The sequence below is a fragment of the Rhipicephalus microplus genome, chromosome X (genome assembly GCF_043290135.1).
Source record: "Rhipicephalus microplus isolate Deutch F79 chromosome X, USDA_Rmic, whole genome shotgun sequence".
NCBI lineage: Eukaryota > Metazoa > Arthropoda > Arachnida > Ixodida > Ixodidae > Rhipicephalus > Rhipicephalus microplus.
In genome coordinates, this window is record NC_134710.1 from 214,651,081 (window position 1) to 214,676,788 (window position 25,708).

Below are 25,708 nucleotides of genomic sequence, written 5' to 3' on the forward strand. Positions count from 1 at the left end.
GTTCACAGTTGCTGCCTGAGCAACACCGCCCTCTCTCTCTCTTTCTCTCTCTCTCTCACACACATCTTAACGTGCCCGTTCAAGACAGGCGAGGTGTTTCCTCTCTGCTTTGATAGCAAGCCTCACGAACGGGGTGATGTTTCAGTTAAACCTGTTTATAACGAACCTTCCTATAACGAATTCTTCAATAGCCCCGCCGCAATGGTCTTGTGGCTAAGACACTCAGCTGGTTATGCTCAAGATATCAATCAAGTCCTACTCTTTCGGATTTTTAATTTTAATTTTTTTTGTCAGGCATGCCTTTTAAAAATGCCGACTTCCAGTGCATGCTGCAATTACTGACATGAAAGCATGGCATTCATTCTATTGAGTAGTCGAGATTTGAAGATGCAAGTATGAAAGCATTGACAGGGATGGCAGTGTCTCTGTCACTGTACAGTGATCCCACTCCTGCGCCAACTGCGCCAAAGCACGCAAAATCAGATTTACTGTGCCATTCTGATAATACCGTTAGAAATTGCGCCAAACTATGCCAAGGTCGCATTTGGGAGCGTCTATAACCGGCGACAGTCACGCCGGCACATTAATAACATATGCACTTTGTTTTCCGGGAAACCAAAGTCCCAATCACGTACCTATTTTATTACGCTGAATAAACAGCGGTCGCGCGTGCGTCCTGAAATCCACGATGAAATCCACGTTTGGGGCTGACGCAACCTTGTTGTGCAAGTCCTCTTAACTCGCTCTCTGCAGGCGCTGGTGACGTCTAGTCCTATCGGTAGTGTGAAACTGTGGTGGCGATTTATCAGCAGATGTCGTCCGTTCCAGGAACCCTGCTGATAGTTCGTTTGAGGAGTTGCGCGGCATGTAATAAAGCAATTTTCACTAATAACTGCACGCGTGCCGCCCGAATGTCTGTCACGTTTATGTCTGGACATTGCGATCTAATTTTCCGTGCTTTGTCTCCGCAGAAAATCACGTAAATGGTGTAAACGTGTTGGCAATTTTCTTCTAATATACTGTATCTATGGATCATCATACAGAATAGCTGTTTCATAATTCCTTCCATCAGCACATTCGTGTTTATAATTGCTGTGGCGGTAAAAGCCCCTTAAAGACTCTACCCTTTCGAAATCTATGTTGCTAAGCTCTGAATTGAAAATTCTCACGTAGCCATCGGTTATACCATGTTGAATACACTGGTTCTCAAAATTTTCGCACGCTTTCTTTTTAAATGTCATCTCATTTATAATAGCATATTTCCTGGTCGAAGCAGCCGCAATTCGGTTATAATACGCGCAGGCATGAGGCCATCACTGGCGGCTCCGGTGCTGGAAGGCCTGTGAAGCAGCTGCGCCTTGTTATGTCTCCGCCTTGCCTCGCCGCGGTGGTCTAGTGGCTAAGGTACTTGGCTGCTGACCCGCAGGTCGCGGGATCGAATCCCGGCTGTGGCGGCTGCATTTCCGATGGAGGCGGTAATGTTGTAGGCCCGTGTGCTCAGATTTGGGTGCACGTTAACGAACCCCAGGTGGTCGAAATTTCCAGAGCCATCCACTACGGCGTCTCTCATAATCATAGGGTGGTTTTGAGACGTTAAACCCCACATTTCAATCAAATACGTCTCTGCCTTTCGCTTTCCAGTGTCAATAGCTGACGGTGAAAAAAAAATGAACATGGCATCACATTTATTGTTTCGTTTTGAAAGGAGGGGTGGAGGGGAGGCTGCTCCATCACTTGAAGTAGCTCGCGCATGCTACCTCGAGGCATAATGAGACTGCTCAGGAACTTTCGGTGCTACGAACATCCGCTTCGCGTTTAGATAACTGACAGCACGAAAGCTTTGACAACTAGAGGTATCGTTGTCCCTTTAGCCAGTGTTCTTTTGAGTTATGCGAAATCGGATCTAGAAGATACAATGTGTTAGTTTCACTTACACTCTTAGCAATGAGTGCGACACCAATAAATTGTATTGCTATACCAAATAATAAGGCTTGATGTCAACCGTGAGAAGTGCTAGCAGCAGGGTTGCTATTTTCAATATCTGCACACTTCCAGAAACTTGCTGCACGCGCGGTGTTCGATATCCGCGACTTGGGTGACCAAAAACCCCCGAAATATACCTTGCACGCCGATGCACGTACGGATGGAATGAGACTTGTCTAAAGCACCCAGCCGGCCGCTAAAGCTGGCATGTTTTTCAGAAATATGCAAAGAGAGACGCTGTAATGCTACCAAACATGGTAGTACTGCGGGTTAGGCCCTTGTATTGTAATGTAAGCATCAACAGAAGCTTGTAGCTAATGTAAGATAGAAGCCACGGCCAACAACAGTGTCGACAGGTGTGCGCTCTGCTGCTCCAGAGAAGTGTGGTTCTATCTTTATACAGCATGAACGGCACGTACGAATGGACCTCCGAAATGTTGCGACGATGGTGTGGCCGCCTTGCAATCAAGGCTTAGTGCATACCCTTATGTGGCCACTCTAGATAGCGAAGCACTTGCTGCTCTAGAGCAGTGTTATTCTATCTGTATACAGCATGAACGTCACGTACGAATGGACCTCCGAAATGTTGCGACGACGGTGTGGTCGCCTTGCAATCAAGGCTTAGTGCATACCCTTATATGGCCGCTCTAGATAGCGAAGAACTTTTTGCACAGTCTTTGCGAGTTCAAGGTAGAAGGGTATACCAGCCGTAAATAGCACGTGGGCCAGCGATCTCACCCTTAAAGTCTAAAGTTCATACCCCCCCCCCCCCCCTCCCGAATCCATCCTGTCCTGTGGACACAAGCGGCGTGCTCCTCTCTGTTTGGATAGCAATCAATGGGAGGCCTGGCATGCGGGTTAATGTCATCGCATGTGCCATCAGTGCAAAGCAGATAGGTCGGCTCTTCTTATTTCTGCTTTAGTCGCGTTCGTCGTCCCCGCTCGCACCCTTTTACCCGCGTGTAAAATACGATGTACTGGGGAATGTTATCTGATTGGGACATTACACAAAACATGATGGCCAGTGGGGTAGCAAAGAGCGGGAGCACATTAGAAACGTGCCCCCCCCCCCCCCCTGTCTACGCACTGGCAAGAGAAGGGGGAGGGGGGGACAGATGAGTGCCAGAGGAGGGGGGCACGTCGAAAACGTGCTTCTTCCCCCCCACCTCCGAAATAGATCTTGCCTTCGCGTTGGCATGCATAAAGTACCCTGTGTGATTTCTTTTCATGCACTGCTTTCTAGAGGGCACAGTGGGGGGTTTTTGGAGTATAGACAGAACGCCCTAGCCACATAAAATATTTCTGCAAAAAGAAATGAGCTTTGTTCAATTGTGTAGTTTCAGCCCAGAGATGAGTACCGGAGGAGGTTGCCTTTCTGAGACTAGCTGAATGACGTCCTATTATGCCCAGAAGTCTGATCAGTCGTGACTTTTTTTTCCATCGTGAACCTTTTTTTTTTATTCTTGAAGTCATCTTGGGGAAATGCACTTGGGACTGTGAGAGTCTCTAGCGTTGTATGTCACAGTGTTTGTCTACCATATCTGCTGATAATTACTTAGGTGTATATATATTGTTATTTCATAAAGTACAATTTTATTCAACCAGTATTCTGTTTATTTGCTACAGAAATAATCACTGAACAAGTTTTTCCAGAATGCTCAACAGCATGACACCATTATTCTTACATCATCGGCTAAAATAGGGAGTGCTTTTAAGGTGATTTGCTCAATGAAGTTTGCAATGAATCCAAATATTTCTAGCTCTTCACAAGAGCCTCAGAATAATTTTTCATGTCTTTGAATATAAATGCGACTTGCTTGTCCTCCAGGATTTGAAGCTAGCTGCTCCGGATTTCTGCAAAATGAAAAATTTTGCTGCTCCAAAGTGCTCCAAAATAGAAAATTTTTCTGCTTCAAAGTGCTCCAAATACAAATCTTTTTCTGCTCTAAAGTTCTCCAAAAATAAAAATTTTTCTGCTGCAAAAATTGCTCCAAATCAGAAGACCTCGGTGGCATCACTGACTGTAGGCTAGGCTTTTGCAAATAGTAAATTTTAGGTTTGAAGTGAATTCGAAGTGACTACTTATTTCGTCGAATAATTTTGAATCAGACTTGAAATGCACAATATCATATTGTTAAATGACATTGGCAAAGAGAGAGTATCAGGTAGACAATGAAGACGATGAATGTGATCACGGTCATGTTGTTGTTGTTTGTTCCTCCATTTTGGCTGCAGCTGCTTCCGACTCTCCCTGTATATTTTGTAAATATACTTATTTCATTCATACTTTCACCCCCGTGACAATATATAAAGCAAAATGGGCATAATTGTGATGACCCAACTAACCGGCACAATATATTTTAATTATTATTGGAACAAGGCGTGAGCGAATGTCATTCTTCTTAGTTCAAAGAAGTAGAAGGTACTTTGAATAGTAGCACCATTTGACTTTCAGTGGGATGCAAGTTATAACCTGTAAAATATGTGAAGTTTTAAACTTTAGTATGTCTAGAGGGTATAAGCTAGTATAACAAGCTTTTAAACTCAAAGAATGATGAATCAATAGGAGTATAAGATGTTCATTTAACTTTGAATTGTGGCTTTGTGGCAATGGGGGGGGGGGGGTGGATTCATCTTGGAAAGGTTATTCGTGGTGTATTATACCTCCATTGAAGTGAAACCATTTTTACAGGAGACTAAGATACACCAATTCGTTCGTTACAAATACTTTAAAATTTTCAATGATTTATTTCGAAGTGAAATTGAATACAGTAATATTTATTGAAATATTTATATAAGCATATTGTAGACACATTCGGTGGCTGTTGTCACAGACTACAATGATAGTTCTGATACACTGCAGATGAAGTTAAAACTTATGTCATTGCTAGTGATGCTACCACTGCGCCAAAGTGCTCTGGCTGCTACGTCCTGCTACATTTCCTCAAAATTTGGCAATCTGTGCCAAACCTGCATCAAATGATGTTTTCCGACTTTCAGAAACTAAACTAACTACTTACAGTTCGTCTATTAAAAGCGACATCGCCGTGGACCCTGTGTACGACGCAACCTGAGCCGAGCCAAGTTAAACTGAGCAAAAAAGTCACTGTTACAATACAGTCAATGTCTGGTTTCACTGACTACCTAGGGACCATGAAATCATCCGAAAAAGAGGAATTCTTGTTGTTTTTATCTTGCTCAAGCGCTCAGATCACCACAGCGGTCGAAATTTTTTCAGTGCTTCCTATTAGACTTATCAAATCAAGCGTCTTCGTGCATGGCCAGGGTCTCGTAAATGCATTTCGGAATATCACTAACTTCTTTACCACGTGCCTACCACCAGTTGCAAATTGCCATCTAGTGATGAGCGCTGCCGATACCAGCAAAGCGCAGAATAAACCATGCCTGTCGTGCATGGAGTGTTTGAAAACAATGATCAGCATACGAAGACAGAAAAGTGAACGACTTAATCGGATAGTTCGTACTTCCCTCATGTGTGTGTGCCAGTTGATGATGCAAAACTTATGCCAACAAGCAGCATTTGCTGCTTCATGAAGTCTATCGTTTTTAGTTGCGTGGGTGCAACAACTGAATAATTTTCCATTTTCGTGCCGAGCTGAGCCCAAACCATGAAATTTGCTGAAATTGCACCACACTGCAAAAATGCCTGACCACCTTCAAAACTATCTCAGTTTACTTTCAGCGACAAATGTAGGCCACCTGGAGCTTCGGTATCATTAAACAATTGAATCCAGGTTTGTAGACCTAACAAAATCATGGTGAAGACCATGAAGACACTCGCGAGACGTGATCTGCTGCTAAAGTAACAACTACAACAATACTGCTCACCCCTCACTCCACTGACCGCAGCGATACAACTTCAAGACAAAAATGTGGCCGTAGTCACCAACGCTGCTGGAGAATTATGACTTTCTCTAATCAGCATATGCATTTTACATATGTTATGAAGTGGCATATGTTAGGAAGTAAAGCTGGAAGTGCATGCCACATTTTTCACTGTCGAACAAACTCGACATGCTGCAAATGTCGGCGTTGACACCAACCTTGTTGGTTGCCATAGCAGTGGCATGTAAAACATTTTTGAGGTTTGAAGGTGCGTTGTCTCATTGATATATATTTGGTGCCATCACCGGATCAGCAGATGTATGCCGTTGTCCTGTAGTTTATGCTGCTTAAAATAATATGGAACCATACCCACTAGCCCAGCTGTCGACCTTCCTAAATTGCCTGATCTAATGTGCCTTGCATGCAAGCCGAGAAGTTGTGAAAGAAAAAAAAGGGGGGGGGGGGGGTAGGGGCACACGTGGTTCCTAAATTTCTTGGTCTTGTTCTACCCCGTGCGGAATGCTGTTGAAGGCATCTTCGCTACAGTACGTCAGTGCTCTGCAGGAAAGCATAGTTAGATTTAGAAGGGACTGTTAGCAATATTCACAAGACACCGTACATTTTAATTGTCACTTACTCATGCGTGTATCTGCCACATAATTTTGATCTCTTGTGTGATCACTGATGTCAAAAAGAATTACTGACAATAATTTGTAGCTGTGCAGGAAGCTTCTGCAACCTTAGGAAACAATAAATAAAACCTTAAGCTATTTTTTTTTGTCACCCCACTCGTTACTGTTTTACAAATTCCCCGAATATTAATGTTGCCTGCTGAGCACGTACACATTTGAACTTACAGAGTCTGTCAAAAGACGTAAAAGGCGCTGCAAATGCTAATGTGAACTTAGTCATTTCTTGTACTGTGGGGTGGTTCAAAATACTTATTTTACTGGAATAGCAGTGATCATGAACACTATGCATGATTTAGGTAATGCTGAATGTTTTATACATACTTTTTGTTTTGAAGACATTTTCTTTATTATAGTGCTTCAAGTTGGGCATTTTGTGATTTTTTTTTTCGTAACCTGCTCCAAGTTTGGATTTTCGTGCTCCTAAAGCAACATTTTGCTGCTTCAAAAATTGCTCCATATTCAATTTTGGCTGTTGCATCCCAGCACTTGTGTGCAGCACAACGCAAATAAATTGGCGCCGTTATTGCCAGGGTGCATTACTGGGTGCACACCGAGACGGCTGCTGGATGTCACCAAAGCTCTTCATGTGTGCTTGAGCGACCAAAGCCAACCCGGCCAACTTTGGAATTCACTAGTTGAAAAAACTTTCTGCTTGGTGGTCATGTGTCAAATACAGCAATTCTTTTTGTTTGGGATAACGCTTAAGGGCATTCCCTACTCTTGGACTGATTCAGTAACTGCTCTGTATTTGAAAATGTTTACTCTCAAATGGTCATTCAGAAGATCAAATTCACTCTACACAGTTTTTGATGGTTTTGGGCTGCAGTTTAAAAAACCTGTGGTCTAAAAAGTCATATGTGCTTTCTTTTATTGCTATTGATAAAACCCAGAGGTGCCATCACAGATGTTTCCGGGATATTTTTTGTTCTAATATGTACAAGCCAATCTGTGATAATCATATCATCTTTATTCATTTTAGATTACTAGCGATTGTGCTTATATGCTGTATTTACTCGAGTAATGAACCCACTTTTTTCACGAAAAATCTGAGCAAAGTTGGCGGGGTGTGTTTATCATGCGAGGTGAATTTTATGAAAACTTTTTCGGGAGGAGTAAAAAAATGCAGTAATGCAAAAAAAAAAGTTAGGTCGCTTAGCCTTTTGCAATTGACATACGCATACACTGTTTGGAAACAGTTTTTTTGTTGCACTTTACTCATCTTCGGTGGTTGAAGACGCTATCTTTTGTAAGCTGTTCCTGGGCCGCACGCCATAAAAGCGTTTTGCAGCTATCTTGCAATTGTTTAACCGTAACAGTGGTATCTGCTGCGATCTCTAAGGGCGCCCAAAAGCGTACACTACGATGCACTTTGCCAACTTCGCACGACAACTGTGACGACGCCATTAGCATTATAGCAAGTAATCAACATTACAGCAAGCTACTCTGAAGCATCAAAACAAATCGTTGATAACAAGATTAACGACAAAGTACGGCCACCGCATTGCTTCTACATGAGAAGTTTCTGTATGCGCGGATAACAGGCTAAGCAAGAATCAGGGTTGTTACCATGTTGCGGAAATTGTCACACTCTTTTGTGGATGACGAGCGATTTTTTCTGGATTTTCCCGAAACCTGTGACGAATGGCCCTTTGCGACAGCAAATCCGGTCACCGCGTGCACGTGGTTGGGCTTTTTCGTATTCACAGAAGGCGACCGTCAGTTGGCAGGGACAGTTCCGTGACATTCGCTCGCTGTGTGCTTATGAGCAGCGACGTCTCTGCACTCACATCATTCGTAAGCCCCGCTGTGGTACACAGAAAAAAAAATATGGAGGACATGCCACGCACAGATAGAAAAACAATACGGCACGCGACAACGAGCGAGGTGGTCGAGAGGGGTCGGCAAATTAATAAAAAAACGGAAGAGATCCAAAAGGCGAGAAGGTGCCAGGTGTGGGTTAGCAGGACTACAGCGAACGAATGTAGGGGGTGCATTTATTACGCAGAGAAAAAAAATTTATATTTTGATGACTGAAAGTGGGGATGCGTTTATTATGCGAGTGCATTCATTACGCGAGTAAATACGGTATTTCACCATTAGCTTTCTCTACTAGGTCAGGTTAGCCGTGGGTGATATTTATAATTCTATGCTCTTTATATTTTTATTATGCTTGAATAGTGTGCAGCAAATCATCCTTTTATCAATGGTCTATTATGGACGTGGTATGTGTTACACGTGCTCTAAAAAGCCAATTTCGCTGCTCCAAAATGCCTTTTTGCCTGCTCCAAAACCTTCTTCAAAACAACCTAAGCAAGCAGTAGCATTAGTGCATTGGTTTAATTTTTTACATTCCTGCTGTTCTCCCAGAGTTCTTAAGGCATGAGTTTTATTTCTATGCCTTGTTATACGCGATACAGCAGACACTCATTAAACTGAACTCTATGGAACCAGGAAAAGTTTCATTCACTAGGAGTTCCGATCACTGAGAGATGAACAGGGTGAAGTATTCAGGTACGAAGTCAATTATATCAAAAGCAGTTGTTCCCTCTAAGCAGCAGTTTCGTTTAATTAAAGGGCCACTCACCAGGTTTGACAATTTCGAGCTGGCAAGTGCAATGTGTAGATGGGGCATTCACAATCGCGTCTGCCAAAATTCGGAACACTACGCACTGCGGAAATGGGTCAAATTTCAAGATGAACGCTGCTCTCCCTTCCTCTCGCGGGTGCGCGCCTAAAGAATGAAGACATGGCGTGCACGTAGGATTGCCCTACGTACACGGCAGTGCAGTGACGTTGGTCACGACTGTGCTCTGACGTTGCCAACAGTGTCACGTGACGTGGCGATAATTATTTAACACGACATGCATAGTTTATGTAATTTGTTGCTTGAAGAGATTACTAAAACTTTATATAAAGATGCAATAAGGCATTGCGCACGTCTTTTTTCTCATTTTTTCTCGTGAATTGCAACAAAATGCGGGGCTAATGTACCAGCATTTCGCATGCGTTGGTGTCCCTGTGGTCAGCGCATCGAGCAGACGACAGCCGTGGAAGCAAAAGTAACCCTCTTACGCATTCGCGTACTCATTGTGGTCATCTATTCTACCTATGCTAAACCAGCGTTTCCAATCCATCCCACAGAAATAAACAGTAGATCACAAAATTAGGTTGGCCAACGAAATAACGCTGCTCGTGGGCTCGGGAGTGGGGCTTGTTCATGCACATTATGCTGGTGTAAACTCTTGGTCGGATGCCGGAAAGAGTAGGGAAGAGATTTGTCTTGCGAAGGCTACACGGGGAAGCGGCAAGGGTTTTGAGCTCTCCTCTCGTTGTTTCGCATCGCTTTAAAAAAAAAGTTTTCTCAGTTCGTAATGAACTGATTAAAAACATTTTCGTGGTTGAATAACTTGGAGCCAAAGAAATCCACAATTAGTACTTCACTTTACTTCACTGTGTGCAGCAGAACCATGGTGATAAAAATTGTACAATGCTGCACCAAATGTTCCTTTCACATGAAAGTTATGTAATGAATTTGACAAATATTTTAAGAAATGGTTACATAATGTGTGTGCTCCTCGAATCATATGTTTCCAGACTTAATGCGATGCTTCAGGTTATAGGAAACACAGACTGGCTTGACAACCCATAAATGATGCACCTGACACTTCTGATTACATGACCTCCAACACTCAGAAGCTGAATGACACTCATCAAGCAAGCAACCATGCTCATAGTCGTTGCACCCAATGCAGATTATTTACACTGTGCTCGAACATGCACATGTTCGGTGACTCTGCCATAGGCCTGTGCAGGCGCTAGAGGATACAGGCGCTCACGCACCATAATTCTCAACCAGCACACATTGTCACAGCACCACGTGCTTGCTCCATCGCCACCTTACACTTTATCGGTTTACCTCTAATATTTGGGGCACAAAAATGCTGCATGTTTAGCCATTATTTTTCTGAGCTTTTCGGACAAGCTTTTTTCCATAGCTACAGTGTGCTGTGGAGTGTTATCTCACTTTAATAGCGATAGAAACACTATCAAACAAAATATTGAACCTACATAACTTCAACACGATACAGGAAGTGCAATCCGAGGAAACAACCTGGCTGCAACCTAAGGCTGGCTGCCTGATGTCACACTATCTTGTATACCCAGTTTTCTGGCGTCCTTCTATGTCAAGTATGGGGCTGGTCTGCTTGACAGGGTTGCCTATGCAAAATAGCATATCCACGTGACACAGCTTGCTGCATGACAACCTGGTGACTATGGGTGATCCACATACGACAATGCCAGATGCTTTTCTGACCCCAGTGACCACAACTCGCGTGTTTTTATTATTTGCAGTGGCTTAGCAATGCATTCGAAACGACTGGTGCAAGCTGTTTGAAGTGTATTTCAGCTGAGGAATACACATTTCAAATCCAGTCGAATGCAGTCTAACCCGAATATATTGAATATAAAGGGGATCACAAAAGATTTTTGTATAGTATTGATAATTCAAGAAATAGAATATTTTATATGTGAAAAATATGTTCAAGGGGATTTTACTTATTGTCCAATATACTACACATTAATTTGTTATATGTGGTGTCTATATATGCAGTTCAGTTGTCTGTTCCACATTGAAATTTCTACCAGCATTGATTGTATCACCGAGGTTTTGCTATACAAGCGGCAACTGCATGCAAATGTGTGCTGGCAGACATAGAAAGTTTTTCATGAGTGGCAAAGCACTAAAACAGCTGCATTTGTTCAATATTTAGGCAAGTAATAATTTTTTTTAATGGCCGGATCATACTCATTTTTTTTTCAGGAGGAGAAGTGGCGAGAGCAAGAGCCTGAGGAGCGACGCATCAATTTCATTCCTCGTAAATACCCATCCTTGCGTCTAGTGCCTGCCTATGATCGCTTCATCAATGAGCGCTTTGAACGGTGTCTCGACCTGTACTTGTGTCCTCGACAGCGCAAGATGAGGGTAAGAGGCAGCTCCATGTGCCATGATTTAAACTTTAATGTGCAACATGTGCCACATGCACACTTTCTTTTGTTATATTAGTCACAGCAGAAAAAAAGTAACAAGCACCTTTTTAAGGTTTGTTATCGTCTAATCATGCGACTGATTCCTCAGACTTGACAAATAACATTTAAATTTGTATACTGCTTATGTAGTGTGCGTATCTTTCTTGTGCTGAATCATAATTTCTGCTTTATGATATTTCTTCTTAGGTGAACGTTGATGCAGAAGATCTTATACCACAGCTCCCAAAGCCCAAGGACCTACAACCCTTCCCAAGTGTGCAGTCAGTTGTAAGGATATCTTGTATTCTTTTCTTTTCTTGGAAGACTGCTCTTAAAAAGGTTTCAGCTTCTGTACAATGTATAGGGTACAACATGTATCTAATACGTTGATATAGTCAACTGCTTTTTTTTCAAATGCCTGATTTTTCAGATATGCTTGAAAATTCTGGTGCTTTCACAGCACTATCATGAACCTTGTACATGTATGAATATGTTTGAAATTTCGAGCCATATTTTGCCTGCAGAGCCTCATTAATACGCAGCTGGTTTTGTGCATCAAAACTGCACACAGTAATTCACACTAAAATGCCTGATAAGTGCACTGACGGGCTTTCAGAGCTATTTCCGACGTGACTGCAGATATTTGACCCCTTGAGTGAATAAAAAAAAAGTACCATTTCATGCTTGCCAAGTCTTCCGGATTGGCCGGGAGACTCCCGGATTTTGACCATTTTTTCCGTTTTTACGGTTGTCATAAAAACCTCCCGGAAATCAAAACTTCTATTCATGGTCTGGTCGCATTAACAAAATATAGCTCAATTCGCTTTAGGCTTTTCGTGAACCCACTGCATTTTATTTTAAATGAATTTAAAGGCATTCATCTAAACGTACAGTAGAATCTCAGTAATGTGAAACTATGGCAGATACGAATTCGTGAAATTCCCCAGCCAGATTTCACTATGTCTATTGGACCTAATTTCGAAAGTTCCAAACATATTTCCTAATCACGGCGGGTGATACGAACTTTAGTACGAAAACTGTTGAACGAAGAGTGAGAGCAGCGTACTCGAAGCTTGCGACCAACGCACACACTGTCTCCTACAGTGCATATGATTGTCGTTGCCACAACCACTGTGGACGAAACCATAGTCGTTCTTGACACAATCATGTATGACGATGACGTAACTGACAGAACCTCGAAAGTCTGCGCGCGTCCAACGCTCAACCAGTCAAAGTAACGTTGCAAACTCTGTGGACAAAACCGCAACATATGCGATCGTAAATGGCATAAAACGACCCTGCAGCGCATGCGCTGCCAAGCGCACGGGGATTGAAAAGGGAACTACCGTTTGCCTCAACAGCCACGCACAAAACCACGGTCGCGCCGACACAATAGCGATCTACGAGCCCCGAGGGCACGCGGCTAACGCAGCGGCAGATTAAAGGCAGTAAATACGTAAAACAACAACGAAAAAAGGTCAGATGCCTTTTGTCTTTCCTGTCAAAAGAATCTAGTAGTGTGCAAAGCTTTGACCCGCGCTTTTGCAGCAGCCAGCTGTGCCATCCCGTCCGTTCACGTGTGTCCCAGGAAGACATATGTAAGATGTTTTGACGGAAATAGATTCTGCTAGTTGTACTCTCCCCCTTAGTGGTAAACCGTACCCTCGTGTGTTTAGCTACTCCAAGCCACTATAAGACCGTAACACTAATGTTGGCACTTGCGATTGAGACTCCCCTCCCCCCACCTCCTTTTGTTTTTCAGTGTTTTTTTGTTTGTTTGTCCTTGGATTTTTGTTGTTGTTGTTTTTTTGTGCTGAGAAAAATAGGGACAAATAATTCAGCGAATCCCTCCCCCTTTCTCAGTCGCGGAAATCTTCCAGATTCAGAATCCCTGAGCTTGGCAGGTATGCTATTTCGCTTTTTTATTCCTCCTCCCCCATTATTGGACTCTGTAATCTTTCAGACAATTTCACAGTCGCTAGCGAGTCCGAAAAATTGGATGTTGACGCTATGCTATTGCAATATCTGTTCTTGCTAGACATGACTTAGCGATGGCATATTTACGGGCAGTAACCGTGGGGCCCCACTGAACGCTTTACCTAAATCAATAGTTCTTTTGACTTGTTTACCATTTTATTTTTTGGTATGAGTAATTAAGTTGGAGTACCACAGTTGTAGCATGCCAGAATTACAGTAGTGCTAGGTGTTTAGCATATATTTTTACAGTGAAAGCAGTTATGAGATCACAAAAGTAATTTTTCGTGCCATAGTTGTCCACTGCCACCCGTGTTCGTAACCACTATCACGCGAAATAAGAAGAAAATTGAGTACAATAAAAGCACCAAAGACACATTGGGATTCAATCCCGGATGCCCTGCGTGCCAGCCCTCTGGGCCATTCAGGTGCTTGAAACTTTATTTAAAACTGACCCTAGGCAGGCACCATGTAGGGAAAAGAAGCACAATAATACAAGTAATAAAGAGTTTATTACTCTATTGCAGTAAAACAGATAGCTGGGCGAGTTGGTATGTATTCATATGTAGTATGCTAACTCACTAGTAAAAGAAGCATTTTCACACTTGTCAGATCATTATAAATCACGCCATTGTAATCCCGTGTTTTGTGACACACATATTTTGTTCTCACATAGAGATAAACGAACACATGAGCTTACGGAAGCCTTCCATATAAATAGGTGTACAAACAAATGTATTAGTCAACCTTCGGTGGCTCTAAGAGATAGGGAGTATTGTTTTTAAATTCTATTTGGCCATATCTTGCCTGTCACATGACTTGCACATGCGCTGTGCTAGTTCCCAGGTACTTATGTGTTTTGTTCCTTTAAAAAATAATTTAATTGAGCGTTATTGCTTGTTTGTCTCTTTTTTGTCTTGTTTTTTGTGTGCACGGAAAAAAGTTACTCATTTATTACTCGTTTATTACTTGTTTAATACTAGTTTGTTACAAAGGAACAACCAGGCATCACAGAATGTGAATTGCATAACGAGGGGGTCATTAATCCTTGAACCCATTACAAAAACGTCAGGCATAATTCACCAACTTCAGCCACAGCATCGGTTGCACAAAATTCTTTGCTAGTGTGTAGTTGGTACCACGCTTCTCCGAAGAATGACAAAAGAAGGCATAGTGAATGCCTCCCGGGGCATTCACTATGCCATGCAAGCACAAAAATTATGATGATTTATGGTGTACTGGGTACCCTGCAATGTGCTTGGAACAGTTACTCGAAGAGTGTTTAAAAAAGGCTCTGAAAGGCCGCTCTTCCAGCTTTCCCTGTGACTTTGCTGTACATTCCACGTAGGCCTGACAGTTTCTTAAATAGGTAATACTGTTCTGCCTATCCTTGTAGGTGTATGAGGGACATACAGACTGCGTTAGAAGTCTATCAATGGAACCTGTGGGACAGTTTTTTGCATCAGGTTGGTTGAAAACTTTTTTGTTGCTGTCCTGCACTGCGCTTTGTTTTTGTGTGTGTGTGTGCACCTTTTGTCGGCTTCTGTGACAAGCTTTATGAAGCATGAGAGTGTTACGTTATGGGATACAGTATAATATTAATGTGTTCAGTTTTGCTGTTGTGGCCTAATGTTTCTAGGCAGTGTCAATACTGGGCTATCTAATACACTGAAAAATGTGATGCATTCAAACATTAATTTTTAGTAGCTTTGGTGATTCGCATGACTCAGGTGGCCTTGGAAGAGTTCATAACCATTACCTGTGTTCATTGTGTTCTGTTTCATTACTGTTTTGTGTGATGGCTTTGTGGAAGTTACCAGCTGCTCTCGCTTGTTTTATTTGGCCCATTTGCTTTGATGCTATCAGAGAGCACTGTCAGTAAGGAAATATATAACAGCAGTGCTTGAATACTACATTCATCCTACAAAAAGAAGAGAAACGTTGTGCCAGTGAGCATGCGTAAGTGCACGAGATCTGGATTTAGGAGCCACCGTAATGTTCCGGACTCAGGTAGATGCTAATGAGCATTGATCTGAATGTTTGCTTCCTTTTCCATTTGCTGTGTATTCCATGCAGTCTTTTACTAACATCAGAGCAAATGTTGTGCACCCCAATAAATATACACTTATCATCAGCATGCATTGTACTTAGCCATGCTTCATTGCTCAGTTGCTTTCAATGTTAGCTTCTATATTCCATTTTCATGGTACTAAGAGTTGGTTTAAGAAGTATTGAAAGTTTCTAGAAAACTAAAAAAATTTAGCAAAATTTTCATCTTTTTTTTCTCCCTGAACATGCAGGTAGTGACGACGGCACAGTCCGCATTTGGGAAGTCCTCACGGGCCGTTGCATAAAGACTTTCAAGTTCGAACATGCAGTCAAAGGAGTTGCTTGGTGTCCCAATCAGAGCATTTGCCTAGTAGCTGTTGCTGTGTGAGTTGCTTGTCAAGTTTGCTTGGCCGACTACTTCGGGCTTTGTATACCGTATTTACACGCATAATGAATGCACTTGCATAATAAATGCACCCCAACTTTAGTCATCAAAATTTTGATTTAGAATTTTTTTTCCTGGGTAATAAACACACCCCCTACATTCATCTGCTGCAGTCCCATTAACCGACAACTGGCACCTCCTTACCCGTTGGATATCTTCCATTTTTTATTATTATGCCGACCCACCTCGGCTCGCTCCCTCCCTCCCTTCGCCCATTGCCACGTGCCACATTGTTTTTCTTTCTATCTGTGCGCCACAGGGGGGTTCACGGATGATGCGAGTGTACAGACATCACAGCTGATAAGCACACAGCGAGTGAAGGTCACGAAACTGCCCGCGCCAACCGACAGTCATTTCCTGCATATACGAAACTGAAAATGTCTAACAATGTGCACCTGATTTCCAAGCGATGACGACATAATTTGCTGTTGCAAAGGGTCATTCATCACAGGTTTCTGGAAAAACCAAAAAAAATAGCTTGTCACCTAAAAAAAAGTGTGATGATTTCACAACGTGGTAGCACCCCCAATTCTCGCTTCGCTTGTTCTTTGCACGTGCAGGAACTTCTTATGTGTAAGCGAGGCGGCGGCCACATTTTGTCGATGATCTTGTTATCGACGGTTTGTTTTGATGCTTTGGGGGTAGCTTTCTGCAATGTTGGTTACTTGCTACAATGTCAATGGTGTCTTTGCGGTTGTCGTGTGAGGTTGCAGCAAAGATGGCAAAGTGCGTCGTAGCGCACACTTCTGGGCGCCCCTCGAGATCACAGCAGATACCACTGTTGCAGTTAGACGATTGGGAGAAAACATAGTCGCAAAACGTTTTTATGGCGTGCGCGGGCAAGACTGGGACAGCTTGCAGACGATAGCGCCATCAACCACCGAAGTTGAGTAAAGTGCAACAAAAGAACTGTTTTCTAACAGTTTACGCATATGTCAATTGCGAAAGGCTGAGCGACCTAACCCCCCCCCCCCCCTTTTTTTTTTGCATTACCGCATTTTTGGCTCATCCCGAAAAGGTTTTCATAAAATTTGCCCCACATAATAAACGCACCCCAAACTTTGCTGCGATTTTTTGAGAAAAAAGGTGTGTTCATTTTGCTAGTGAATATGGTATTGAAGACTTTTTTGAGCTGTATTGTGCTGAATCGTCATGTTCCTTGCCATCACATGTCTCATAATTGAAAAGAATAATAAGTGAGTTAAGATAAGTGTGTGATGGTAAGCTTGTAATTCATTGTAACTAACTAGCAATGTGAACATAGCACGTGGTCTATTATTATTTCCCCGTATGTTTTAATTGAGCTTGCATGGAGTAATGAAAGCATGTGGGGAATACATAGATAAATGATGTTATAACAGTGTGAGTCTCAGTATAAATTTTCAGTTATTTTTTCCCTGAATGGGTTTGCACTAAATAGAACTATTCAACTAATTCTGTAAAGGCATTATTACATTCCTCATTATTTTTGGTAATTGACTGTGTTCAGCTTACCAAGGCTGCTTATTGAGGAATGTTAAAAGTGCACTTGCAGTGGTGTGTTACACAAATGCTGCATGAATGTTGGCAGGACTATCTTATGTGAGTGCAAGTTATCAGCTCATGCACTATGTCGTGTCACTTGTGGCAGATGAAGTGAGATATATGGGACACTCAAGCAATTTCTTTTTGCAGGGAAAATACTGTACATATCATAAATCCTGGAGTTGGAGATAAGTTAGTGGTAAACAATACGGACGCTGTTCTTTCATCGCTACCTGAAGAGGCCACTCCCTCTGGTGAGAATATGTCATTTTTTTATCCACATCTGGGTAGGTAATGATGCTCAAGTTTAGGTGCAGGGGTGAAAGTGCTGCACTGATTGTGCCATTCTGCGCCAATCTGACCTGCTGCGCCAAGCTGTACATAACCGGCAATTTCCATTATAATTGCCCATTGTAAATGTAAACTGCCAAATCTAGTCCATTAATATTGTCGACCGAGCAACACTGAGCGTTGGCTACACGAAGGACACGGTCACATTCATATCCAGTGTAGTTAGGTCACGTTTAAGAAGGTTGAAATAAATGACAAGTTCTAATTTGGTTCATTCATGGGTCTTGCAACTGCTTGTCTCAGCACTGCTAAAGCCATGGTTTCCCTGAAAAAGTAGTACTAGTACCAACATCAGAAACTGTGGGGTAATATTTAGTAATACAATGAAACCTTGATAATCTGTACGTGCGGGAACGCGACATGATTATGCGCTAAACGGCAGTGCACATTTACTGCCAAGTACAGATGTGCATCTCCTAACGTGCGCCATCGCCACCAATAAAAAATACAGTACCACAAAAGATATTGCCCAAAAAGCCCACCACAAAATCTTTACTTTATTTTTGCCAAAGTGTGGAAAGGATACTGTGCTAGCACTCTCGTTCGTTTGCGTGCAGTCGCGACATGAAGGAGCATTTCGAAACTATTACAGAGTCTGAGATATGCAACGACTGAGATAGTGACAAAACTAGCAGTATCGGCTTTCTATGATACCTATATGCATTTTTTTTTTTTGCCACGATCTGAAACTATGTGACAACTGATTCTTATTTAAACACGAAGCGGTCACATGGACTCGATCATGTCCTGCAACCCCGCCGTGGTGGTCTAGTGGCTAAGGTACTCGGCTGCTGACCCGCTGGTCGCGGGTTCGAATCCCGGCTGCGGCGGCTGCATTTCCGATGGAGGCGGAAATGTTGTAGGCCTGTGTGCTCAGATTTGGGTGCACGTTAAAGAACCCCAGGTGCTCAAAATTTCCGGAGCCCTCCACTACGGCGTTTCTCATAATCATATGGTGGTTTTGGGATGTTAAACCCCACATATCAATCAATCGATCATGTCCTGCAGTGATGGAAGTGCTGCTCCGATTGCTCTAAACTGCTCCCAAAGAGGAAGGCTGCTTCAAACAGTGATTTCTTTAGTAATTGCTCCAAACCTGCTTCGAAATAACACTGAGAGAATGAGAATGACGAATTTTTATTATTTGACCAACTCATAAGTCCTACAGAAATTGAAAAAAATCAGTGTACTATAATTTCAGTGTACTACTAGTGTGCAGAATTAGCAGCTCTGATCTCATTAATGCGGCAAGAACTCGTATATTAAGCATATAGCTCCTTCGGCTGTCTTTTTTTCTTCTGTGAGGCCAGGGCAACCATGGAACACATGCTATGGGAGTGTGCTAGAGGTGGGGTTCCAGACGGGGGGACGCAGCCTCGAACCGAACACACTGAGAGAGTGCTCTGCTCAGCCGTGTCCTCGAAGATCAACTGTGGGCCGTCCAGCGGGCCGAGGCCACCACCAGAGCTCAGGGGCTCATGGCCAATACCTAGATGGGGATATCTGTCCAGATCCCTGAATAACTTGCCGAACTTTTTTTTTTTGAATAAGTTGCATCTCTCTTTCAGCTAGACATGCAGGCTAGCGTAGTGAAATGTGAAAATGAGCAGGATTGCTTTTATTTCATTCTGATTATCTACTGCTTATTTGGCAACAGTTATATGGGACTGTGGTTACTTCTAAAATGTGCATTTGGCTTTTCAGGTTTGATTTAATTTATGCCACAAGTACTAGTATTTTAAATTGTTGCTCATTTTACAGCATATTTTTGACAACCTGCCATTGTTTGCTTCATGAAATTTACATTTTCTATTGTCTGTTAAAAATATTAGTATTTACGAGACTCTTTGACAATGCTTTAAAGTTCAATTAATGTGTGGCAAATTTAATATCTGCTCCTTAAACACCAGTAGTTGCTCTAAACTAGCATTTTGTTCTTCTCCAAAAACACTGCTGGCTGCTCCAAAGTATGCTCCAGAAAGTAAGAAGTCACTTACATCATTGATTGATTGATTTGTGAGGTTTAACGTCCTAAAACCACTGTTTGATTATGAGAGACGCTGTAGTGAAGGGCTCCGAAAATTTTGACCACCTGGGGTTCTTTAACGTGCACCCAAATCTGAGTACAAGGGCCTACAACATTTCCGCCTCCATCGAAAATGCAGCCGCCACAGACGGGATATAATCCCGCGACCTGCGGGTCAGCAGCCGAGTACCTTAGCCACTAGACCACTGTGGCCGGGCAACTTACATCATTGCTCCTGGTTAATTGCATCCAGCGCGCCACCTCGGCGGCCCATGCCATCACTGCCGAGCTGCTCGCTGCACCCTGCACATGTATTTGCCGTGTGGATTGCTCGGCTCCGTTCTGCTCCAGACTGAGCACAAATAAACAGAGTAGCTTGTTCAATTAGTGTGAGGATAACAAGCTTTCTGCTAACGAAGTATGCTGTGATTATCTAGTGGTCATGAAAACAAGATGTAAGTATAGCGTATTCCTTGTTTTCTACCAGTTACTTTTCTGACAGGTGTAATGTTTAATGATGGTAACAGACATGCATGTGTGTGTGTGTGTGTGTGTGTGTGTGTGTGTGTGTGTGTGTGTGTGTGTGTGTGTGTGTGTGTGTGTGTGTACACTTTGCACTTGGTAAGTCTGGTCAGCTCATTAGTACTGAATGTTCTATGAAAGCCATTAGAATTTTTTTGTTTATCAGAAATGGATCATGTCAATTAACGTTGATGTTTGATCCTAGAAAGCTAAGCTGCTCCAAATGAAATTTGCATTGCACCAAAACCCACCTTTTGGTGCTCTGAACCTATTCTAAAACACACCTGTTGGTGCTTCAAACCTGCTCCAAAACTCCCCTTTACCGCTAAAAAGCTGCTCTAAAACAGCATATTTCCTGCTCCCTGAATTACTCTGAAACACCAATGTCCACTTGAGGTGAAATAGAGAAAAAGTATATTTTGCAATATAATTAGGAAAAAGTACTCTCTTCAAGCTGTGGTTTCATGACTTGCATCACTTGAAGGACCCCCAACCCCAAATTTGGGAACTTTAGATGCTTGTCTTGCTTTGAGAGTCTTGCACACGGGAGTGCTTCTGACCGATTATTAGTGACGAGCATAACCTATAAGATATTTTTTAAACTTGATTTTAAAGTAAGGGTGCGTGCTCATCCGAGTATTCAGGTTCAATCGACATATTTTGAAGCTTGACATTGCACAGGTCAAGCAAGTATTGTCGACGTCGAGAAAATCTGCGGGGTGTTCGAGAGGGGTGCGTCACTCTTCTCTCTCTCTCTCTGTTGTCAGACTTCTCTCAAGGTGGTTTCGGCTGCTTATGCCAGGAATGCATTTCTTTTTTTGTGAGGGGGACACGCTCAAGCACCCACATCGTTTCATTCTTCACCGCCCACAGGTTGCCCTATTGAAAAACGGCACGTTACACATTACTGAAGCTTGAGCGAACATAGTCTCGATGCTGCCCTGCTATGGGGTGCTAGTTTCTTATGGTATTTATGCGGGTGTTTCGGACTGATGCAAAATAGTTCTTACTTAACAATGCAAGCATTATTTATACAATGTGTTTGAGCATTCGCAATGTAATTTTGGGCTTACCATTTGCAAAGCTACAAATTGCTGTAACAAAGTCACAAACAAATCTTTAGTTGTCAGGGGCCCCTTAAATAAGTGCATAGTTTGTATGTGTAAAGTCATTTTCAAACTCCGCTAGGATATACAGAAGAACCTTTTTATAAAAAGCACCTATTTATTCAAAAGACAACAAGGTAAAGAGAAACTACACTTGGCAACAACTTACCTTGACACTGTAGCAAAGGCTACGGAGGCAGGGCTTCCGCCCATTCATGTTGCTCCGCTTGTAGTACGATAGCATGCTGCTGATTTCGATTTTGCTCACCTACATCGTTGATGCCTTTAGAAAATTATATACTATAAAATGTGAAGGGAAAGATTTCGATGGTTCAGTGTTCATTTAAGTGTTATGAGTCTATTTTTTTTTTAAACTAAACAACGCGCTTGCAGCTGTGCACTGACCCACTATGTCATAGGCGCCATATTTACCTCAGAATGTGGGTGGGCTGAAAAGAAAGGCATTTTCGCGAAGTGAGCAGAAACTGTATTTTACCTACGGCTTCCCACGACTGGTTGAGTCTCACAATAAATAAATGAGCAGTTGTGCTATATAAAATCGGAAAATTGACCATAAACTTAAATACTGCTTCTTGGGTGATAGCAGGCATGCACTTTGTTGTATAGCTTCCATAGCACTGTCAAGAAAAGTTGTCACCGAGTATAGTGTGCCTACATTGAAAAATTACACCATCTCCTGCTAAAGGGAACCATGTGTAGATGCGAAGCAGCGGGCATTAATGCTTACAGTGGTGGTGGCGTTACGATAAATTTTTTTATAATAGCTTTCGATTTTGTCTCTTCTTCAGATTCACAGAACTTACCAAGCAAAATGCCAGAGAATTTCCTGTTTTTCTGGTTTTTCATAGAAGTGACTTTAGCTTCCAGTCATCACGTGTTTTTCTAAATTTGCGCATAAACTTAACCGATAAATGCATCAGAATGATCTGCCAAATCGCCCACTCATCCCTCAGCACAATTGTGGATATTGGTGCATGGAAATAGTTTTCTTCATGTCATATACCCCTTGAAATGTTTGCACATATTCAGGGATAACAGCTGTACTTGATAATTTTGACAGAAAAATGGACAAAAAAATTATACCATCACCCGCTAAGGGGAACTATCTGTAGATGCGAAGCAGAGTGCGCTAACACTTACACTGGCGGCAGCGTTGAGCGGGAGAGAAACTTGGGGAGGTGTAAAGCACGCAGTGATGGACCGGCGTTTTCTGCTGGAGCATGCTAATTGCTGCTAATGGGCAAAGAGAGACAGACGACTGATTGGACACAGAGAACCTCAGTCCACTTTTAGTTAACGCGTACGCTGCGAATTTTTATTGTTCAACAAGAGGAGAGAGGGGGGAATAGACACACATGCGTAATGGGGGTGAAAGAGAGAGAGGTTGAGGAAAGGAAACGACGTAACTTTTGCAGCCCTAATTGGAAGCATGGCTCAGTGCCGCAATGAAGGTGTAAGCCTCGTGGGGAGGGATACCTAGAGGAGAGAGGGGGGAGGAGACCTGCATGCACAGTAAGAATGGTTACGCAGCACACCACCTAACTGAGCTCGACCATAAGACGAAGCATGTAATAGGGTTTGATCAGAAAATGAGATTGTGGTACCTTTCTTATTGGGTGCAAAAACTGTTCCTTTGTGTGTGTCTTTATATACACTCTAAAAAGTTTTCCGGAGCAACTGCACAGTTACCCATAAAAGGGCTCTTTGCTCCTCCAAAAGACAAAATGTGTGCAAATGATTGCACACAACATGGCAAGAGGGGCACTTTCCTCCAGTTGAAGGAAAGCGCCCATTTTTTTTTTTCTTTTGAGTAACTGCAGTAATGTTGGAGCCATGTGCAAACGACCACGACCTTTCGGTGCCTACACAAGCCAGTTTCTTTTCAGACGGTGTCGTAGCGTGGTGCGGTGTAGTGGTTAGTGTACACGCATGCTGGCTGAGTGGTTGTCAGTTTAAATCGCATGTGTTTGCTGCAAATTTTTTAAAATTTGTTTCTGAATGTTATGCTAGCACATCAATTGTACATCTAATCAAATGCCTGCACGCACTTGGAAAGGCTGGCTAAGTCAACCAAAACCTGATTTTTCTTTTGCACAAAATAACTGCTGCTCCTTTGAAGTTCGCACTTACTCCCAAAATGGTGCAATGGGTGTGGCAGGTTAGTTACTCCTCTGAACGAACAACCTCGATACCCCTTTTCCTCCTTTACTTCTTAGAGTGTAGAGGTTTCTACGGTAGAACCACGAAACCCGTACCAGGTTTCAGGTTCAAGCTTATTCCCTCTGCTGTAAAGAAAACTACTAGTGATCTCTGAAGATACAAGACTGACAGCCATTCATTGTTCCAGTTTTTTTTTTTTTTTTGCAGTGCTCGCTTGCATGCGTTTGTTATTTTTCGTTTTTAACACACTCCCATCTCCTAGTAGCTTCGTACAACATGAGCTGGTACATCTATCTTGGCCTTCTTAAATACTTTTGATCTCAAGTTTTCTTACAGCAGACTCTAGGTACTTAAATGTCAGAAACTCATCTCATAACTTGTCGATGTTGTGCATGATAGATAGTCCTGTAGATGGGAGCAGCGTTAGGCACCACTTTAGCATGTCCTAGCACCAGGTATAGCCGGATGTTCATGTTGTATCGCCCCAGTAAACCTTTTTTCATCCATAACCTCTGTGCTAGTTTTCACAGACTTGTGAGCACATCATGGTTGTTTCCAAAGAGCAGTTTTCGATCTTCTTTCCTTGTCATCACCATTGTGCATCTCCCATTTCCCTTGTGAATCATTGCTTTAAAGCTTGCAATGCATCATTTGCCAGGATCTGTGATGCCTGCTGCTCCAAGTTGTCGGTAAGATTGGGAAATCTGCAAGATTGTGTCATTGTTGCTGATCGTTAAAGCTCTCTGAACACAGACCATGAGCTTAGTGTCACAGTTAATAGAAGCACTCAAAGAGAGGTCCATCCAAATGCCGTATTGATTGCGACCAGTGCTGAAATTTCAATGCTTCTTATCACTTCTCCAGTAGTACCTTTTTCTAAGGTGGTCAGCTCTAATCAACAAGCTTATCCCAGTCTCTGTCTCCACTTCAAGCAAATTCTCTTCTTCAGCAATAACATAGCCTTCGAGTTGAAACTTCTTCATGAGGTGGCTATCATCTGTTGGTGAAAAATTTCATGATATAAAATGGGTACAACTGTTGCCTGAACAATGTGAATGTCAGAATGATGTTGGCTATGTAGAGGAGCTTGGCCAACATTTCATTTTTCTGCAAAGCTTGGCATGTGCTGCCCAACATGTTGATTTAGCTCTGGTTTCGTCTAGTACCTGCAAATTCAGTTTCTCGGCAAGATCTTCAGTAGCTAAAGATCGCTGACTGCCTCCATCGAGAATCCCTCAGACCTATCTTGACCTGTCATCTGTGATGGAAAAGGGGGGAAATATCTTGAGATGCACATCACGTCACTGTCCTTTCTTTCGCAGTAGCTCAAAAAATCTTTCTCACACAGCATAACCGATTGTGATGAGACCATTCCTGCTGTACTACAAGAAGGTTTTGCTTTAGGATTGTTTTTTCTGCTGTTGGATTCACATATATTCGGTGTGTGTCTTCCATCACAAGTTTAGCATGCAAGTTTCACGTTGCAAGATTGGGCCAGGTGACCTCTTGATGTACATCTGTTGGGGGTTATCCATAGCTAGCTTTTCACAAGAGATGGAGAGGTTGTTGTCACAAGCATGTGTTTTCTGCTCCTTCCGATCAACAGGAGAAGCACTTGCTACAGGTGCATGCACTGTGCCGTATTTGTGCATTTTTTTCTGTAGTTAGGGTCACGCATACTTGATGCGTGTCTTCCATCACAAGTTGAACAAGCAAGTTGAGCATGCAAGTACAGAAGCAGCACTGTTGGCTCAAGTTTTCCAAATGGTGTTATCAAAAAAAAATTGCAGCATATCCACGGAGTGAATGATGATTGGTGGGGTGAAGCGTTCGTCAGTCCGTCCATGCCTTTGTCTGCCCATTTGTTCTTGCTTTCATTCATCTATGCGCCCGTCTGTGTGTCTGTCCATCCGTGTGACCGTCCATTCATCTCTCCTTCCGTGCGTCCCTCCATGCGTCCGTCAGTTCTTCCGTCTGTCCG

At 42.7% G+C, this 25,708-nt stretch overlaps 2 protein-coding genes across 4 annotated transcripts in view; one reads left to right on the forward strand and one right to left on the reverse strand.

Moving 5' to 3' along the window:
• The window catches only part of LOC119187366 (ribosome biogenesis protein bop1-B), a 116,346-nt gene that overhangs the window by 66,647 nt on the left and 23,991 nt on the right, over positions 1–25,708 (forward strand). For both annotated transcript variants that reach the window (XM_075878593.1, XM_037435531.2), the window contains 5 exons: positions 11,344–11,505; positions 11,757–11,837; positions 14,920–14,989; positions 15,824–15,956; positions 17,692–17,795. In XM_075878593.1, coding sequence (XP_075734708.1) covers positions 11,344–11,505; positions 11,757–11,837; positions 14,920–14,989; positions 15,824–15,956; positions 17,692–17,795 — 550 coding nt within the window. The remainder of the gene's footprint in view (positions 1–11,343; positions 11,506–11,756; positions 11,838–14,919; positions 14,990–15,823; positions 15,957–17,691; positions 17,796–25,708) is intronic.
• LOC142775962 (uncharacterized) overlaps positions 1–25,708 on the reverse strand; it is a 90,422-nt gene that overhangs the window by 12,157 nt on the left and 52,557 nt on the right. The window contains exon 3 of one of the 2 annotated variants that reach the window (XM_075878599.1): positions 3,571–3,837. The exons of the other annotated variant lie outside the window; for it this stretch is intronic. Within the exon in view, the coding sequence (XP_075734714.1) occupies positions 3,821–3,837 (17 nt within the window). The 3' untranslated portion in view covers positions 3,571–3,820. Of the gene's footprint in view, positions 1–3,570; positions 3,838–25,708 lie in introns of those variants that run through there. 2 annotated transcript variants of the gene reach the window in all.